This window comes from Zeus faber (assembly GCF_960531495.2).
Source record: "Zeus faber genome assembly, chromosome: 17".
NCBI lineage: Eukaryota > Metazoa > Chordata > Actinopteri > Zeiformes > Zeidae > Zeus > Zeus faber.
Window position 1 is genome coordinate 7,903,175 of NC_137204.1, and position 17,838 is coordinate 7,921,012.

A 17,838-nucleotide genomic window follows, 5' to 3' on the forward strand; every position below is an offset into this window, starting at 1 on the left:
CCAAGGGTCGACGACCCTGGACCCGCCGCGACGCTCAGCGACATTTATTATCGTATCTGAGCATATTTGGTCCTCCTCCCGCTCCGTAGCGGGAGTAGCGTAGTGCGGATGTGAAGGGTCGCCGCTGGCTCTGTAGCATCCTTAGCCTAGCCGCGACTTCTCCAACACCGGACCCGATTGCTCGAAAAACAATGGATGTAAACCAGGCGAAACAGGAGCACCTGCTCGCACTAAAAGGTGGTTCGTGACGAGAGGACGCTCACAGCGGTGTTGTCAACGCCATGAAGAGCAGCTTGTGTATTCCCAGAGAGTGAAGCCGGCAGACATGCTAACGACGACAGCTAAGCCAGTGTTTTTGACGGGATGATACGGTTTTGCGGCGAAATGGACGCGAGTTAGCTATAACTTGTTGTTTCGAGTCACAAGTATCTGATATCGTCTGAATGTCTCCGCTATGTGTGATGGAGGAACATAATGGCACCATATATTTTTTGAACCTACGTTTTACTCGGAAGTGCTCATTTAAATTTCAGTAATAGTTAAAGAAAAAAATAAAGACAATTAGAAAAAAGCCATGAAGAACGTCGCCAGTTTGTGGAGTAATACATTGTAAAGCAGAAAACGGCAACAACTTGTGTATTAGCGCATTTGAAGAAACCCTAGGACACTCTACAAAATAAAGTTGTTTATAATCGAACAGGGGCCGTGTATGTGTCATTTTGAAATTCCTCTCCCAAGATTCGCGTAGTGACGCTATGACTGAGCATGAGTTGATGGTATTGCGATAACAATATCATTCATTCATGATGAGCAACATCGATTGATTGAATTCCCTTGTAAATCAGAGAAAGGCACTTAACATTTATTACTTGCGGCAATAATGTTAATAATCTGTGATTAACTCGTGTTTAATTGGCTGTTGACGACACACAAAAACGATTTATTCAAAAAAAAAAAAAAAAAAGTTCATACTGGATGACAGTGAAATTGGTGTTCTATCAATCAATACACTCAGCCTTAAAAGTTCTAACTCCTGGTTGTCTGCTTTTCAACAAGCCCTGTCACCATCTGCAAATGCCTGAATTGTTAGGGACTGACCAGCTCTTTCCTGTCTTTTTACAGTAATGCGGTTAACAAAACCCACACTATTCACCAACATGCCAGTGACGTGCGAAGACAGGGACCTGCCAGGTAAACCCATTACTGGAGGCCGACGTCACTTCCATGTAGAGTATGTCACCTTGGAGAATATGTTATTCCAGGTTACTCGCTGTTTAAGGGAATGCTAGTTGCAGGGTTGAGGTTAGGGTGAGGGTTGTCTCTCGCTCTCTCTTCCTCCGCAGTTCCAACCTTTACAGACAGAGGGGGGGCCTCCTGCTTCCTCTCAGTAGGGGTGGATGGGGGGGAACCTTTTTCGTGATAACACAATGTTTTTCGCATTTCATTTGTGGTTGTTAAGGCAGCCAACTATTGGTTTTGTCCATTTGGTCCATTTGGTTGACTGACTTTGTGTGATGAATTTCCACATAAGATGAAGTGAGTTGGTGTCATTTCCCACAGTTTCATGAATTTTGGAAGTACCCCCCCCCCCAAAAAAAATATCTGAATGGGATGGAATATATGCATTCTATTGCTCCCCTTGGATTGCGAGAGCAAATTATTTATTCAACTTTACTAGTCATGTGACTTAATTTGTGCCTACTGTAAGTACAGTAGTTTTTGAGCTAGACCTGCTCTTAAGTCGTCTGTATGGGAAAATACAGTGAAATCCACCCCTTTCCTGTTTTCACAATTAGACCTGCTCTTTAGCTGTCTGTGTGGAAAAATACAATAAGATCCACCTTTATCTTGTTTTCACAAATTGAATAAAGGTTACACACACACACAAACACACACACACATATATATATATATATATATATATATATATATATATATATATATATATATATATATATCGACATGATGTAGAAGAAAACATGATTCATCAGACCAGGCCACCTTCTTCCATTGCTCCATGGTCCAGTTCTGATGCTCACATGCCCATTGTAGGCATTTTTGGCGGTGGACAGGGGTCAGCATGGGCACTCAGACAGGTCTGCGACCAAGCAGCCCCCTACACAGCAAGCTGCGATGCACTGTGTGTTCTGACACCTTTCGATCATAGCAGCATAAACTTTTTCAGAAATTTGTGCTGCAGTAGCTCTTCTGTGGGATGGGACATCAATGAGCCTTGGGCGCTCATGACCCTGTCGCCGGTTCCCTGCCCTGTCCTTCCTTGGACAACTTGTGGTAGGTACTAACCACTGCACACCAGGAACACCCCACAAGACCTGTCGTTTTGGAGATGCTCTGACCCAGTCATCTAACATCACAATTTGGTCCTTGTCAAAGTCGCTCAGAGCCTCACACTCGCTCATTTTTCCTGCTTCCACTTCAACTTCAAGAACTGACTGTTCACTTGCTGCCTAATATATCCCACCCCTTGACAGGTGCCATTGGAACGAGATGAGCTCTGTGTGTGTGTGTGTGTGTGTGTGTGTGTGTGTGTGTGTGTGTGTGTGTTAAAAGTATTTCTTTTAACTATTGTGTTATTTTCTTTTTTTTTTCTGGGCTTTTCTTATCAAAAAATGCAGTACTATAACACGTTGGGGCAGTTTAAGATGGCTGTTACGGTAATGAATGCAATTTAGATGAGCTTAGTTTAGTATAAAACGGCGGAACACACAATGACAGTGCAAAAATGTATACTCCATCACTACATTCCCTCACCACTCTTTCTATTGTCATGTTTAAAATAAATGAGATATAAGTTGGCTGTAGTAGGCATGGGGTACTTTAATATTTAAATGAATTATTTCACATTCTCTGTAAATAAGTGTATCAACTCATTTTGGGCATGTTTTCTGGGAGGGGGGGTGACCCATATAATAGATATACTAACATAAATAATGGATAATATAAATAATAGACAATGAGACTAAGATTACATTATATTTTAATTAATGAAGATCACATTGAAAATTTGTTATGTTTTGCATGAAGTCCTTGAAAATGAAAAAACAGTACTTAAAAAAGTACGTGAAAGTTTGCAAAGTTTGAAAACGTTCATTTTGTAATGCTAGAGTGTACCCTGCTAACTTCTGAAATGATTGATGAAATGATTTATAGGCTCCCAGTGTAGGACGCAGTTCCTAAATATAGAATCGAGCCTGGGTATCATTTATAGTGTTTCTTTTTCCTTCTCGTTGGCTCGGGGCAATGTCAGCTCCAAGTTGGTAACCGAGCTCTGCACAACCCCTAAATCTCTGTGACCCTTCCTGGTAGGGGCGCTATTTATACAAGGGGGGAAAGCATTTTATAATGTAAACAAGGAGGTATTACTGAAATTCAATATTAGATGCGTAGTGTAACAGTGTCTTATATACCTGTCCTCACATTTGCCTTTTTACTGCATTGATAGTATCCTCTCTGAAGTTACGATTCATTTTGTTCTTTATTATCGTTGTTCATGTTGGTATTATTATACCAAAAGATGAATCACAAATAAGAAAAAACTTTGAGGCTAAATGTCAAAGGAATCAATCACGACACAAGCTGGTATGACGACCCCAGCAAGGAACTATAAAGAAGTAAAATAATTTCACATTTACTTGAATTGCACTTAGAAACATTTAGGGGCAGGGTTTCATCTAAATCAGGACTAAAGAAATCCTACTTAAATTAATCCAGAATTTAAAAACAAAAACCTTCTGAGACGTTTCTTAATTTCAGATGAATTAGTTCGAGACTGGGGTCTAAGTCCTCGACTAAGGTAATGAAGGACTAGTCAGCTCCTTCTGTGTGGTCTTGGTGCTAGTCTTAGTCCAGATAATCCATCTCTATTGTCAAGGTCGACCTGGAGGCCACGTCCATTAATCCAAAGATAAACCTCCCTCTGGCCAGGTTGAATTTAAGTCTTCACATAGACATAGATTAGCTCTATTCTTCCATCTGAAAAATCAGATTTTTTAAACCAAGACCAGGCCGAGTCTGAGACTAATTTAAACCATGACTGATAAAGGCCATTTGAGTAAAATCCAGATTAAAAGTGTGATTTTGTCTTAGATTAGGCCTAATCTGTGTCCGTGAACAACTTAGAGTTGTTTATTTGACAGCAGCTGGCTCCTGTTTGTATGCCACACATCACAATGTGGCAGGTATGCGAGGCAACAGCAGTTCTGTGTGAAATTCTTACAGAGACCAACCAGGTCCCTTGTAAAACTGTTAACTGTACCCCTGTGCAGTTAACCTCAGAGAGAACTGCACACAATTAAATATAGCAGGATAATGGAAAATAAACCTTTAAAGCAGCTTATTTATTTATGACTCTATTTACCCACAAAACATTTTTCTTTTACTCAAATTGAGAATATTTTTTTTAATATTCCATGATGCTTTGGAATGAATTAAAATGGACTAGCAAGACTTTGGGGTATGTTACAGGGATCTTACCGTGCCCTTGATGTGCTTGAAGTGCTTGAATTTTTATCCTCAGAAATATAAGTACTGGAATATCTTGAAAATAGCCCCCCTTTGTGCTTGAAAAGTCCTTGAAAAAAAACTTGATAATTGAAAACCTATAATGTTCCCTCTGAATCGCTTCCGACATAGATTATACCAGAGAAATGTATATTTAACCTAGCATGGTTGGAAATCCTTATGATACTAGATGACAATGAGATTAATAATAGATATACTAATATAAATAGTAGACAATAGGAATACAATTATATTTAATTAAATATAGATCACATTGAAAATGGGTTATATTTGTTTTGTGTAAAGCCCTTCAAAATGGTAAAATAATGCCAGAATGAACCCTGATATGAAACGGCAGTGGTTAATACAGTCAATAAATAAAACTGCACAAATATGTTCATAATAAGTTGTGGCCCTTTGCATCTGTTGTGGTTTAACTGTGAGGTATATCCAAATGCCACATCCGGGTACTTAGGGTCGTTTCTTATGTATGCATATCTGCTACTGCAATAGACTCTATCTGTGTCACAGTGTTCTTCTTGTCTTATAACCTTTTTTTATTATTTGACTAAAAGTTTTTGTTGTTTTCTTATTAATATCTATGCAATAGGTCAACATACGAATGACACAGGCTGTGGTCACATCGCTGTCAGTATCGCAACTTCTATGACTCGTAAAGCTTCTTGTCCTTTTTGGTTTAACGTATCACATGTTTCACCTTTGGCATATGTCGGGTGGCACATCAAACAATGTTTTCCTGTGTCTGTGGGGTCCTCAGGGAATCTGTTTGGCCAGCTGATGGAGGCAGATCCTTCCACCATTAAAGGAGCGGAGGCGTTGATGCTGGGGGAGATGCTGACGCTACCACAGAACTTTGGGTAATCAAATAGTCGTTTAAAGTAGCAAGCAAAAACAACCTTAAAGAATTCTACACGTTTTTGTAATTCAGTGTACTATAAAAGGCGTGGAATGTAACCTTCTAGTTTTACTATTTCACCCTGATCATTTAGGTATGGCGGTATCGCAGACAGCAAATACAAGTTGTGTAGTGTGTACTGTGCACTGTGATAATTGATCTAAATGTGCTTACTCATGAACAAACGCACATTTTTGACAACCATGCATAACATAACAATCTGAAATTATATTAATCATTAGTTGGGTGTAGTATACTGTGTTTATTTGTTCTGTGTTTGGAAACTAACGTTTTCATTTTCATTCAAATAAGATGTGTAGTACAATTGAATTGAGCAATCATGAAGTTTTGGTTATTCACATGCAAATAGTCAGTTTGCAAGTTTGCAAGAGCAACTTGTATATAAGCTTGACCTTCGTGTGGATATTGTTTATATTCTTTATTTTGGTGTCACTTGACTCATTTTCACACTTTTAAAACCGCCATCTTTCTTTCCTGCCTACCTACGGCGCTTGATGTTGTCAATTGCCCTCCCTGGGAACCCTTTGCGCTTCCAGGAATATCTTCCTGGGCGAGACCTTCTCCAGCTACATCAGTGTGCACAACGACAGCAGCCAGGTGGTGAAAGACATTTTAGTGAAGGTGCCGCGCCAAGACTCTTTATCTCTTTAATGTTTACGAGGTAAATGAGCTTTTAAGCTCGGGCTGGCGGAGGAACTTCACAGCTTCTCCCCCGTGCTTCCCCCAGGCCGACCTCCAGACCAGCTCCCAGAGACTCAGCCTCTCTGCCTCAAACTCGGCGGTGTCCGAACTCAAACCAGAGTGCTGCATCGACGACGTCATCCACCACGAAGTCAAAGAAATCGGAACTCATATGTAGGCTGTTTTTTTTTTTTTTTTTTGCTTAACTTATTGAAAAAGCAATGTTAATATGTAAATATATATATATTTATTTATTTATTTTTTTGCCCTCCCCCATTTCCAGTTTAGTTTGTGCAGTCAGTTACACCACCCAGTACGGCGAGAAGCTCTATTTCCGGAAGTTCTTTAAATTCCAGGTGACTCATGATTCTTTTTGTGGTAACCGGAGCTCAGGCTTGAGAGAAGCTTCAGGAATCTCACATGTCCACACCAGAGCAAAACTCAATTAGCGTACCGGTCCCGGAGTCTTAACGAGCTCCGTTTTGTACCAGGATCTCCGGCCGCCCGCTGTCTGTTTCGGTAAAACCCAGTAGAACTACAAGGGCCACCGGAATGACTGATTATCTAGTATTGCTGAGCACTGCAAATACACAGTTGGGCATTGTGCGGATCTATTTTAGTTTCTGTATTCAATGGAAGAGCAGTGTGAGAGGTCTCCAGCATTCAGCTTGCAATCTATTCTCAATCAGGTGTTAAAGCCGCTGGACGTGAAAACAAAGTTCTACAACGCCGAGGTAAGCCTGTCGTATTTGATTGTTTACGTTGTATATCGTTGTATACACCACTACCACATAATATAGAGCCACAGTTACAAAAAGGCGTTTCTCTACGTCGCCTACCACCAAATAATTATTGAAACCTTCTTGATGCTAATGTAGTCAAATGTCATGGAAAAGCCTTTATCTCCATAAGGACACTATCAAAAGCATTTAAAGTGATTTGCTCACTTTTTGAACCTTAAATTGGGGTTTTAAAGTGTTTTTTTTGTTTTTACAGGCTTAGATGAAATAAGATCGTCTGTCATGCTCCCTCATTCAGCATTTCTTCTTAGAATGCAGATATTCATTGTCATTGACACTGGCCATTAACTTCATTTATTTATGTCTTATATTTCATTTTTTTCCCCTTCCATTAGAGTGACCTCAGTTCTGTGGTAATTTGTTTTCTCTGTTTTCATCGCTAAAACTTCGCTTTTTCTTTCCTAATCCCTTTCACGGCAATGTTTGTCTATTCCCCCCCCCCCCCCCCCCGCGGCCAGCAAGAAGGAGCAAACCGACAATAAATGGAAAGGAATTCGGAAAACATAACTTGAATCGCAAAAAGACAGATATAAAACTTACTTCACTTGCTTCCACTCAATGTGGTGGCAATGCGGGTTTTCCATCGTTTTGTTTTTTTGCTCTTTCTGAAGATGCTTGCGCCCACTCGCAAACTTATCCGGCACAGGGATTTGGTGAATGAACCTGGATGTCGATGGGATCAATTGTTGACGCTTGGGGATTTTCAATGATCAAAACAAATCGGGTTGAAATTGGGGGAGATTTGGGATTGGTATAAGAATGAACTGATCCGGGTGTCCGTTGCGTGATTCCTGGGTTGCAGGTCAGGCCGGTTCATCTTATTTTAGTGAAGGATGATCAGCGTCAATGACACGGCGCCGATTATTCAGCGGACGTTCTTGACGTTTTTTAAAGTGTAATTGGGTTATTGGTACTTTCTCAACATCGGGTGTTGGATGGAGTGACTCTGGGACTCGGCTGAGCTCCGTGATCTAACAAGTCTAAATTGCCCCGGTGTGAATGGCAGGCATGAAACTAATCTCTGCTTCTCTCTCACGATGTCTCACCGTATACTAGAGGTTGCACTGCACAGTTGACACGTCGGTCCTCGAAAAAAAATCTAGGCTCCGCAAATTGAAGGAGGAAGGAAGGAAGGAAGGAAGGATGGAAGGCCCATGAATCCGTGACGCTAGCTTAGCTGCTGAACTTCCTTGAACTTCGTTTATCTAATTGAATACATCAGCACCACAGAGCGTGGGACCTTGATTTTTGTTTGTTTTATCTCAAAGAATATTTTTTTAACAAGTGAAGTGGTGCCTTAAGACGTTTGTGTAACATGAGCCAAAAAAGTTTCAAATCATAAGAATATTGACGCGAACACTATTCATTTGTACGTTCATTGAACATTATTTTATGGGATAGCCTCTGTTAGTGTTATAGCAGATATTTGTTACTGAACAGACGTGGCACATACATGTTTTTTTTTAATCCAACTGGAGAGCAAATGTGTTGGATCGCGATTGGATCTAAAAGTCAACTCGTACTGTTAATACACTAAGTGATATTGTAGCCCGTACCACATTTTTAAAGTTATTTGAATTTTTTTAAGTCAACGTTAGATGACTGGTAAAGTTCGGCGTTGTGCAACCCCTACTGTATACCTGCTGGTCTGCATTGGACTAACCACCTCCTCAAAGGCATGCTGAGCACACTTTAGAGCTATTTTTACCAGGCAGCGTTTAAGTTGAGGTTGTCTTTGTGTTTTCTGTTATTGTCATTTCACGTGATGTGTTTACACTAAAGTAGGTTTGAAGTAACTTTATGCAATTCCACGTTCTAATAGCCTAGCGTCCTTTACATGACTTACATTAAAGTCAGGGTGTTGCTCAGTTAGCCCATGAGTCGGCGTTCCTGCATAGTTCTGATTATTTCAAATTATTATTTGATATTACTGTTGAACCCTCCTAGACAGATGAGGTTTTCCTGGAGGCCCAGATCCAGAACATCACAACGTCTCCCATGTTCATGGAGAAGGTCTCCCTGGAGCCCTCCATGTTGTACAACGTGACAGAGCTCAACACAGTCGCATCCGGAGTTGAAGGGTAAAAGCATTTTGGGGTTTGTTTTTTGTTCTGGTTTTCATTTCTTAAGCAAACCAAACAATTGGTTTGACTTCCGGTTTTTTTTCGTAACCTCAGAGAGTCCACGTTTGGGAAGATGTCCTACCTGCAGCCCATGGACACGCGGCAGTACCTGTACTGCCTAAAGCCCAAGCCTGAGTTTGCCGAGAAGGCCGGCGTCATCAAGGGCGTGACGGTGATCGGCAAGCTGGACATCGTGTGGAAGACCAACCTGGGTGAAAAGGGAAGGCTGCAGACCAGTCAGCTTCAAAGAATGGTACCGAGAACGTTGTCATCGTTCAATGTCCTGCGCTGTTCTCCATTTTGCTGAGGCCTCCGTTATTTGACTCCCTTTTCCTGTGCCTTGCAGGCTCCTGGCTACGGAGACATCAGGCTATCGTTGGAGATGATTCCCGACACGGTCAACCTGGAAGAACCCTTCGACATTGTTTGTAAAATCACAAACTGCAGGTGAAGCCTGTGCTGAGTCCCGTTCCGAGGCTGGTTCTGGGCAATTTGCCACGTTATTTCAAACGGCGGAGGTTCATTTTGTGAGCTGTAGTTCTAAGGCTCGGCGTCTCCTCTGGCTTGATGTTTCAGTGAGAGAACGATGGACTTGGTGTTGGAGATGTGCAACACCCGGTCCATCCACTGGTGTGGCGTGTCGGGGAGACAACTTGGGAAGGTCAACCCCAGCGCCTTCCTCTCGCTTCCCCTGAAACTCCTGTCATCCGTCCAGGGTCTGCAGGTAAGCGCCCAAATGACAAGATCTAGACTAGTGGTCGATCGGTTGATTGGTTGACTGTTTAATTGGGCCGATATTTCGGATTTTGAGATCATCAGCATCGGTCAATGCCTGCGCTCACGAGGCCGATAAACAAAAAAATGTCTGCAGACTAGTGTTGTCTAAAATATCCATTTTTCTATATATATATTGATTCTGAATATTTGAAATGGTCTCAATACAAATTTTCCACACTATGGATACATCGGTAATAGCTCCGCTTCCTCTTTGTCCTCTCCCACAGGGAGTCACACACACCACGTGCAGCGCCCACATAGCCCCGCCGCCTTTCACTCACGCGCAGTCTTTCCTAGACTATTTTAGGTCTATTTATTTTTGTGTTTCCTAACTTGTAAGAAACAAAATCTTGAAAAACAACAATTTTGTTTCAGTAAGGGAATGGAGCGGCGGGGGGGGGACACAGCCGGAGCGCAGATCACGGGCGCCCCGTGTGCAACATGGCGGCCGTCCCGGTCGTGGGAATCCGCTACTTTAATTCCCATTCACGCTTTGAAAAACATAAAATCACATCGTCTCGCTATGGGTCTTAATTTAGTAAAAACTGGATGTTTTTGTGTCAATACTTCACTTGTAAATAATAAATCCTGCACTTCTGTAATGGAGGGACTATTTCTCGATCAGACTTTGATATGACAGTTTATTTGTTATTATCGTTTAGAATTAATTATTTTTCATTCATAATTTTTTTTTTTTTAATTACCTGTGGACATGTATTTAGTTGATGCATTTTTTATTTAAAATAAGTGCACTGCAGAGACAATGCAGACAATGACAGTGCTAAATAAATGTTGATAAGTTCAGCAATTCTTTATTATTAAATTGTTGTATTTTATCAGATGCAAAAAAAACAACATGATCTCAGCAGTATATATCGGCCATCGGCCACCCCGCTCTTTAAATATCGTCATCGACATTGCCCATTGAAAAAACCCAACCACTAATCTAGATTCCAAAATACTCTCTTAAAAAGGTGTGTAACAGTGTGTTTTCCTTCCATGTGTCTTATTAGAGTATTTCTGGACTGCGGCTCACAGACACCTTCCTGAAGAGGACGTACGAATACGATGACATTGCGCAGGTCTGTGTGGTGTGTCCATATACAAACAACGAGTGCTAGTGTTGATTAGCGCTTCTTTACATTGACATTGAACGGACCTCTGCGTTTCTGCAGTTACCTTGAAATTAGGACTTTTTTGCACCACTGGTTGATCACATTTTAATATATTGTTTCCATTTTCTTGTAAAAGGATTCTGATGTAAATAGTGCATAAATGTGAATAAAGCACTAAAACCAATGACCGTCTTTTCTAATAAGCATTTGATCTCCTTTATCAAACTTGAACGGTGGCATATGTAGCAAAGTAAAGAACAAGTGTCTAGACAGGGAAAAGGAAACTTATTTTCAAGACATTTATTGGCATGTTTTTGACAAAACCTTATGCTGTCCTAGTATTTAATTTTTTTTTTCATAAAACATCAGACTTCAAATGTAAGATTTAAAAGCATGCTAATTAACAATCAGAAGTAACTATTAAACAAGCTTAAAGGGGAGAAGACAACATATATGTTTGCTAAAGTGCAATAATAGGATGATTCAGGCTGCAAACATTGTTGTAATATGACACGATTATTTAAAAAAAAGAAAATCAGTTGTTCAGTATTCACTCCTCGAAAGCGATGATTTCAGGATTGAATAGTCAGGTCACCCGACGGTAAGTATGCCATGAATTTATACAAAAATAAATAAGATTGAGGATGACCCAATAACAAAATAAAGAGTTTAACCTTTCTGGCCTGTGTATGGAGAGAAAGCAGAAATGCTATCCTGAAATGCTCCCCTACCACTTGATCTTTTATTTAATCTGTACATGTCACATATGGCGGGCGTTAATCTTAGCACAAGGACTGAACGGGATCTGGAATGGAACAGCTCTGGACAAATATACCGTCTGTGTTGTTGAATGTGCTTTTGGATGTCTCCCCTATGGCCCGGTGTTTACAATGTGTCGTTTACAGCTGTTATTTGACCTGATATCTACATATGCACGATGCTTTTTTAGAAGGTGTAGCTTCCACGCCCTTTGCGTCGCCACTTCCCAGCCCCAAACGCCAAACATGATAAAGTGCCTTGGACCCCCATCTTTGTCTCCTCGCTCCAGCTACGCCGGTGACTTGTTTCAGAAATGGGTATAGAGATTGTAATCACGTCGTATGGTTCTCCTTCCTTGGCTAAGCATCGCTGCTGAAACAAAGATCACATACGGTTTTTCAGATTTTAAGTTTGCGGCACAAGGTTTAGACCAGTGTTTTTTCTACCACTGGACCTTGTGTGAAGAATGTTTGAAATTCCACTTAAAACCACATAAATAATAAGTAAAACCAGCTCTGGCGTTGCAAGATCAAAATTGCAAGGCCGTGCTAATTCATCAGTTTGAGTCAGGACACCAGCTCCGTGTTCATCACAATAAGCTCAGGTTTCACACTGAAAGTGAGAGCTATCAGTCGTGATGAAAGGTGTGATCGTTTAGTGAGATTCGGTTCTTGACGAGTCACTCGGTAAAGAAATCGTTCAATTTTCAGACTCTTTGTACATTTGATTGAGTTGATGTAACGAGAGTGAGACGAGTCGGTCGACTGCGCGTTGTGAATTCTCCCAAGAATTGTTTGATTCTCTCAAAATGTTTTATTTTGGTTTAATCAAAACTAGAAATCAGTCACATTCAATATGGGGGTACCTCAAAATGCGTTCACCTTGTTTTGCCTTGGACTTTAATTAAGTCCTTTAATTATTTCAAGTTTGTGAGTCGTGACTCCAGTCTCCCGAGTCATTTAAGACATTTTGTTCGCTATGAGTGAATCGTTTACGAGTCTTGATAACTAGCTATTAGTAGGCCATAACAATAAGCACAGTCGTACAGGTTTGTGAGGTTCTTAGTGGTAAACAGGACCGTGCTCTGCCGTGGCAGAGTGAAGCTCGGGGGGGAAAAGCTGGTTTCAGACTCAACTAGACGTTCAGACCTGTGGCGATCATGAGTGCTCCTCGGCGCTGCCGCTGAAGGAACGGCTCCGGATGTGGTTCCTTAACTGCTCTATCAGCTCGGGGTTCTGCTGCTGGATCTGCTGGGCGAACTGCTGCCCTCTGCGGGAGACGACAGGTTGAAACGATTGAGGTCTATGAAATGGATGCGGGGACGCGGAGGTGAGGGGACGCGGTACGTACGCCTCAATCAAGCTGGAGATGTCAGAGAGTCCACCCACTCCCGCTCCCGGCCCTCCGACCGCGTTCGACATCATTCCCGACATACTGAGCGGGTGGAAGGACAGGAGGAGGGACAGTCAGTCTATGCATGTTCAGACAGCAGCAAACTTTATGTGGAATATTTGACTTTACAAACCAAAACACTTGAGCAAAACAAAATCAAGTAAAAGCGTCACTCACAGCTGCTGTACCTGTTGGTTCTGCATCACGCTTGCGGCCTGAGAATAATGAATATGGTGGTGAAAATCAAATTCAATTTTGCCTTTTTTTAATTTTTATACTTCACCACAATAGAAACCTTAAGTAGAGAGCAACACAGACCCCAAAACACAGATCACTTTACGCTGTGAAACGCTGGCACGCTTGTAAAATAAAAAAATTCTGCCATCGCCTGCTGCTGCCGTTAAACCGGTTGAGATGCTCCGGCCTGAGACAACGGTGCGGCTGTTAACAACATTGATTAAAAGACAATCTTGAAATGAGCTTGGAATACCCCGTGATCGCACCTAATCCAAATGTCATGGTTTATGGTTTGTGACTTATGATTTACGAATGATGATATCCATTAGTCTTACCATACTGATGAAGGCCGGGTTGTTGATCAAACTTGCCATGTCGAATCCTAATCCGGCCGCTATCTGTGGCACATTAGAAATAAACTATTTCCAAATAAAGTTTTCAACCAGACGCGCAGGTTTTATTAATCGCGAGACTGTCCGCTTACGGGGCTGGTGGCTTCCCTCTGCTTCTGCTCCGCTATCTTTAGGTTGGATTTGTATGTGTCGTTTTCCGGGTCCAATACTAACGCTTTCTTGAAGTAGGAAATGGCCTCAGGATACTTGTTCATGGCGGTCAGAGCCAGTCTACAGCGACAAAGGAAAGTCATAAGTGTTACATCACGGGACTGGATGACTATTTCAAATACACAGCTGTGTGTCTGATGACTTTGGATGGTTTTTTTTTTATTTTTGGGGGCGGGGGGACTCACCCCATTCTTCCATAAGCCTTGCTGTAGCTAGGATCGATGCCTATGGCTCTCTCACAGTCACCGGTGGCCTCGGTGTAGTTTCCCAATTTACTGTGAGCAGCAGCCCTGCAGGGAGCACAGAGTAGAGTGAGGGGGTAAGAGAGTGATACAGTGTCACCATTACATGTGATGTATTACATTTTGAAAATAATGTCATGGCCATTTATATAAGAATGATGAATGATGAATTGTTATAATATAAATATATACAACTCTGCATCTAAAAAATAATTTTATGAATGACCTTTATTTGCATGGCACATACATTAATAGAAGTCAAGCTAAAAATAATAATAGTAAACACAAAAGTGCAATGTATTAATACTTTAAATATAATCAAGCAAAATTATTAGCATAGGAATATGCAAATAAAACAAATTTAACAAAGTTGAATTCAAATATTCATCAATTAAAATTTGGACGCAAGCAAGAGGACTTGTCAATTGTAAGGTATACTGTGAGCCAATTTAATATAAATCTACACCGATCAGCCACAACATTAAAACCACTGACGGTAAATATTGCTCATCTCGTTCCAATGGCACCTGTCAAGGGGTGGGATATATGAGGCAGCAAGTGAACAGTCAGTTCTTGAAGTTGATGTGTTGGAAGCAGGAAAAATGGACAAGCGTAAGGATCTGAGAGACTTTGACAAGGACCAAATTGTGATGTTAGACGACTGGGTCAGAGCATCTCCAAAACGACAGGTCTTGTGGGGTGTTCCTGGTGTGCAGTGGTTAGTACCTACCACAAGTGGCCCAAGGAAGGAAGACCGCTGAACCAGCAACAGGGTCATGGGCTCACTAATGCACATGGGGAGCCAAGTCTAGCCTGTCTGGTTTCATCCCACAGAAGAGCTACTGTAGCAGAAATTGCTGAAAAAGCACTTACAATGGGCATGTGAGCATCAGAACTGGACCATGGAGCAATGGAAGAAGGTGGCCTGGTCTGATGAATCATGTTTTCTTCTACATCGTGTGGGTGGCCGGGGTTAGGGTCCGATCCGATCGAGCATCTGTGGGATGTCCTGCAACAACAAGCCCGATCCATGGGGGCCCCACCTCACAACTTCCAGGACTTAAAGGATCTGCTGCTAACGTCTTGGTGCCAGGTACCACAGGACACCTTCAGAGGTCTTGTGGAGTCCATGCCTCGTCGGGTCAGAGCTGTTTTGGTGGCATGAGAGTTCAACACAATAGTAGTGGTTTTAATGTTGTGGCTGATCGGTCTATGTACAGTATATAGTGTATATACCTATTACAGTAGTAGACAGCGTTCCGTAGGTCCAAGTCAATGGCCTTAGTGTAGCACTCCACTGCACAGCTGTAGTTCTCTTCCTTCATGTGGTTATTTCCTAGAAACAAAATATGGGCTTATCCAAAAAGATCATTATCCATGATCTCTGACAAAAAGGCGTATAAACAATCCTATTTACAAACGTTAAGACTGGAGGGAATGTGTTCAGAGCGGCACCTTCATTTTTCAGTTGTTCTGCTCTTTCTATGTCTTCTGGAGAGGCCGAGGTCTCCGGTGCGGTCAGGTTGTCGTTCTGAAAAAATAAGATAGAGACAAATGAGAAACTCAGTATCGAGCCCATGCCCTCATACACAAAGATATTTAATAAATGGCATTACACACCTTCAGCAGGGAATTTAGGAAGATTTCTGTCAGGGGCTGTGGCACAGCGAGGTGGCAGTCACTGGAGCTGATCTTGAAGGTGGTCTCCAAACATTGTATGGCAACTGAGGGTCAAATATTAAGATTAAAAACAACAATTATTTTTATTTCATTCAAACTTTTAATTTTCTTTTAAATGTAACTGGAACCATTTTTGTAAACTTTGCTATATGGGGAAAATCACAGGTTTTAAATGTTTGTGGTTTTTTCCCCAAGGACTTTTCAAGCACTTCCGCACAAAAGCGGTCTTTTTCAAGGTGTTCCAGTACTGAAATTTCTGAGGAAAACAACTCAAGCACTCCCAGCACCTCAAGGACCGGGTAAACCCCGAAAACACCACTGTGAGTCAGAAGGCTCAACTTTTACACGGCAAGGCATTTTAACTTTCATAAAAAGAAAAGGTGGATTTCCCTTTATGTATATTCACCTTATGCCTAATTATTAGGCCCACCCTCAGTGCTCTTAAGGGCAAAACGGAGCAGTGGGTTTGTATATAAACCGATAAGCGTCCATACCTTCCAGGCTCTCCTGCTCGTCCGAATTCAACGTGCCACGGTGCGTCTGGTCTCGCAGGAACTGCACAATAGAGAATGCTAAGCGCTTCTCCATTGCCATTTTTCTTTCAGCTGCTGGTGCAGGAGACGCTTTGTGAGAATCATGAAGACAGCACAGCTCGCTCATGCGTGCATCGTATTTCAGACTGCAATGACAGCAATGCACCGCCGCAGGACGACTAGTGTGTCGCACAGTAAATCAGCATGTGTAAAACCGTCACCCAGTGTTGCTGTCACTAAATGTAAACGACACCGCCTTGAACCTACAACCGTCCGAGCGGAGGGGGCGATCGTCTCGCAACGTCCTTCCGCTCTCGTGTTTCCGGCCATTCAAGTGGAATTCTGAGCCGATGCAACGTATAGAATGTGGATTCGGGTGCATTCCACACGTTTGGTTGAGGCAAAGTAACCGAACATCCAACTTATGTTCCAATCTTCAATATCCCGACATGTCTCATGTTCAAGAGGCGGATGTGTGTTATTACACATAACAGAAATGAGAATTAAATCGTTCATCAGAATTACTTGTTTTTAACAATGAATCATCAAACAAAACGTGTGCCTGTTGCGTTGACAAAACCTGTGGATTTTCTGCGCAAAGCCTTCTCGTGCAGCCGTTCCGACAACGTTTAACCATATCGCGGCGTCGCGATACCCAGTGTCATATCGCAATATCGACGTCGTATGGTGTCGCCCAGCCGCACCACGAAGTTCGGGAAATGGAAATGGCTTTGCTGTGCCACGACGCCACGACGACAGAGAGGCCCAGACGCAGATAGCCCGCGCTCATATATTCCTATAGTATCGTGATATCGATGTCAGAACGACATGTCGCCCAGCCCCACTTTGAACGCAGCGTTTGACAGACTCAGTGCCCGAAACGCGCTGAGCTGGGGTGTGACGACGCCGTTTTTTGTTTTTTTTTGTTTTATTTACATTTTTTGCTCCGGGTTTATTTTCCAAACAACTGACACGCAGGTTTATTTCCGTCGGTTGTTTGGAGAGCGTTCGGGAGAAGTGGCTAATGGCTAAAGCAATTACGTAGCCTGCGTGCGTGCGGCGGCTGGAGACTGAAACTACCTGTCAAAAAAACCAGTCCGGCGACGCGGCGCAGCAAGGGGTGATCGGCCGGTGAATGCGAGCGTTACGGCGCCGTTTTGCCCCCTTCAAACGCAGATAACGAACAACATTGACGCGGAGGGATGCTGACGTGCCCCCGCCCACCTACCTGAGCTCCCGGTGCTAGCGCGTCCGCCGCTTCGTGACGTCATCACGGCGCCCGTCACACGAGTGGCGGCCGCGCGCCCGCGCGTTCACGACTCGAGGCGACGACAGGTTCGGGCGTTTTCTCCCGATTCGGTTCTCGACGAGTCACTCGATAAAAAAAAAAAATATATATATATATATATTATATATATAAAAATATATAAAATATATAAAATATATAATATATAAAATATATTCGATTATTTCCCATT

The 17,838-nt window shown here is 42.2% G+C and overlaps 2 protein-coding genes across 2 annotated transcripts; one reads left to right on the forward strand and one right to left on the reverse strand.

Moving 5' to 3' along the window:
- The first annotated feature begins 117 nt into the window (after positions 1-117).
- Positions 118-11,123, forward strand: trappc13 (trafficking protein particle complex subunit 13). Its single transcript, XM_080018273.1, has 13 exons — positions 118-237; positions 1,123-1,191; positions 5,300-5,399; positions 5,995-6,079; positions 6,186-6,313; positions 6,423-6,495; positions 6,829-6,873; positions 7,275-7,292; positions 8,887-9,020; positions 9,117-9,315; positions 9,409-9,509; positions 9,639-9,786; positions 10,853-11,123. The coding sequence occupies exons 1-13, from the start codon at positions 192-194 to the stop codon at positions 10,958-10,960; spliced, it is 1,254 nt and encodes a 417-aa protein (XP_079874399.1). The 5' UTR covers positions 118-191; the 3' UTR covers positions 10,961-11,123.
- A 205-nt stretch (positions 11,124-11,328) lies between these two features.
- Positions 11,329-17,594, reverse strand: sgtb (small glutamine rich tetratricopeptide repeat co-chaperone beta). Its single transcript, XM_080018291.1, has 12 exons — positions 17,589-17,594; positions 16,322-16,432; positions 15,768-15,871; positions 15,603-15,678; positions 15,384-15,483; positions 14,091-14,195; positions 13,827-13,965; positions 13,678-13,740; positions 13,283-13,320; positions 13,064-13,147; positions 12,862-12,982; positions 11,329-12,085 (listed from the first exon to the last, which is right to left on the reverse strand). Exons 2-11 carry the CDS (start codon positions 16,419-16,421, stop codon positions 12,871-12,873), a joined length of 921 nt encoding a protein of 306 aa, XP_079874417.1. The 5' UTR covers positions 16,422-16,432; positions 17,589-17,594; the 3' UTR covers positions 11,329-12,085; positions 12,862-12,870.
- Positions 17,595-17,838: the final 244 nt, after the last annotated feature.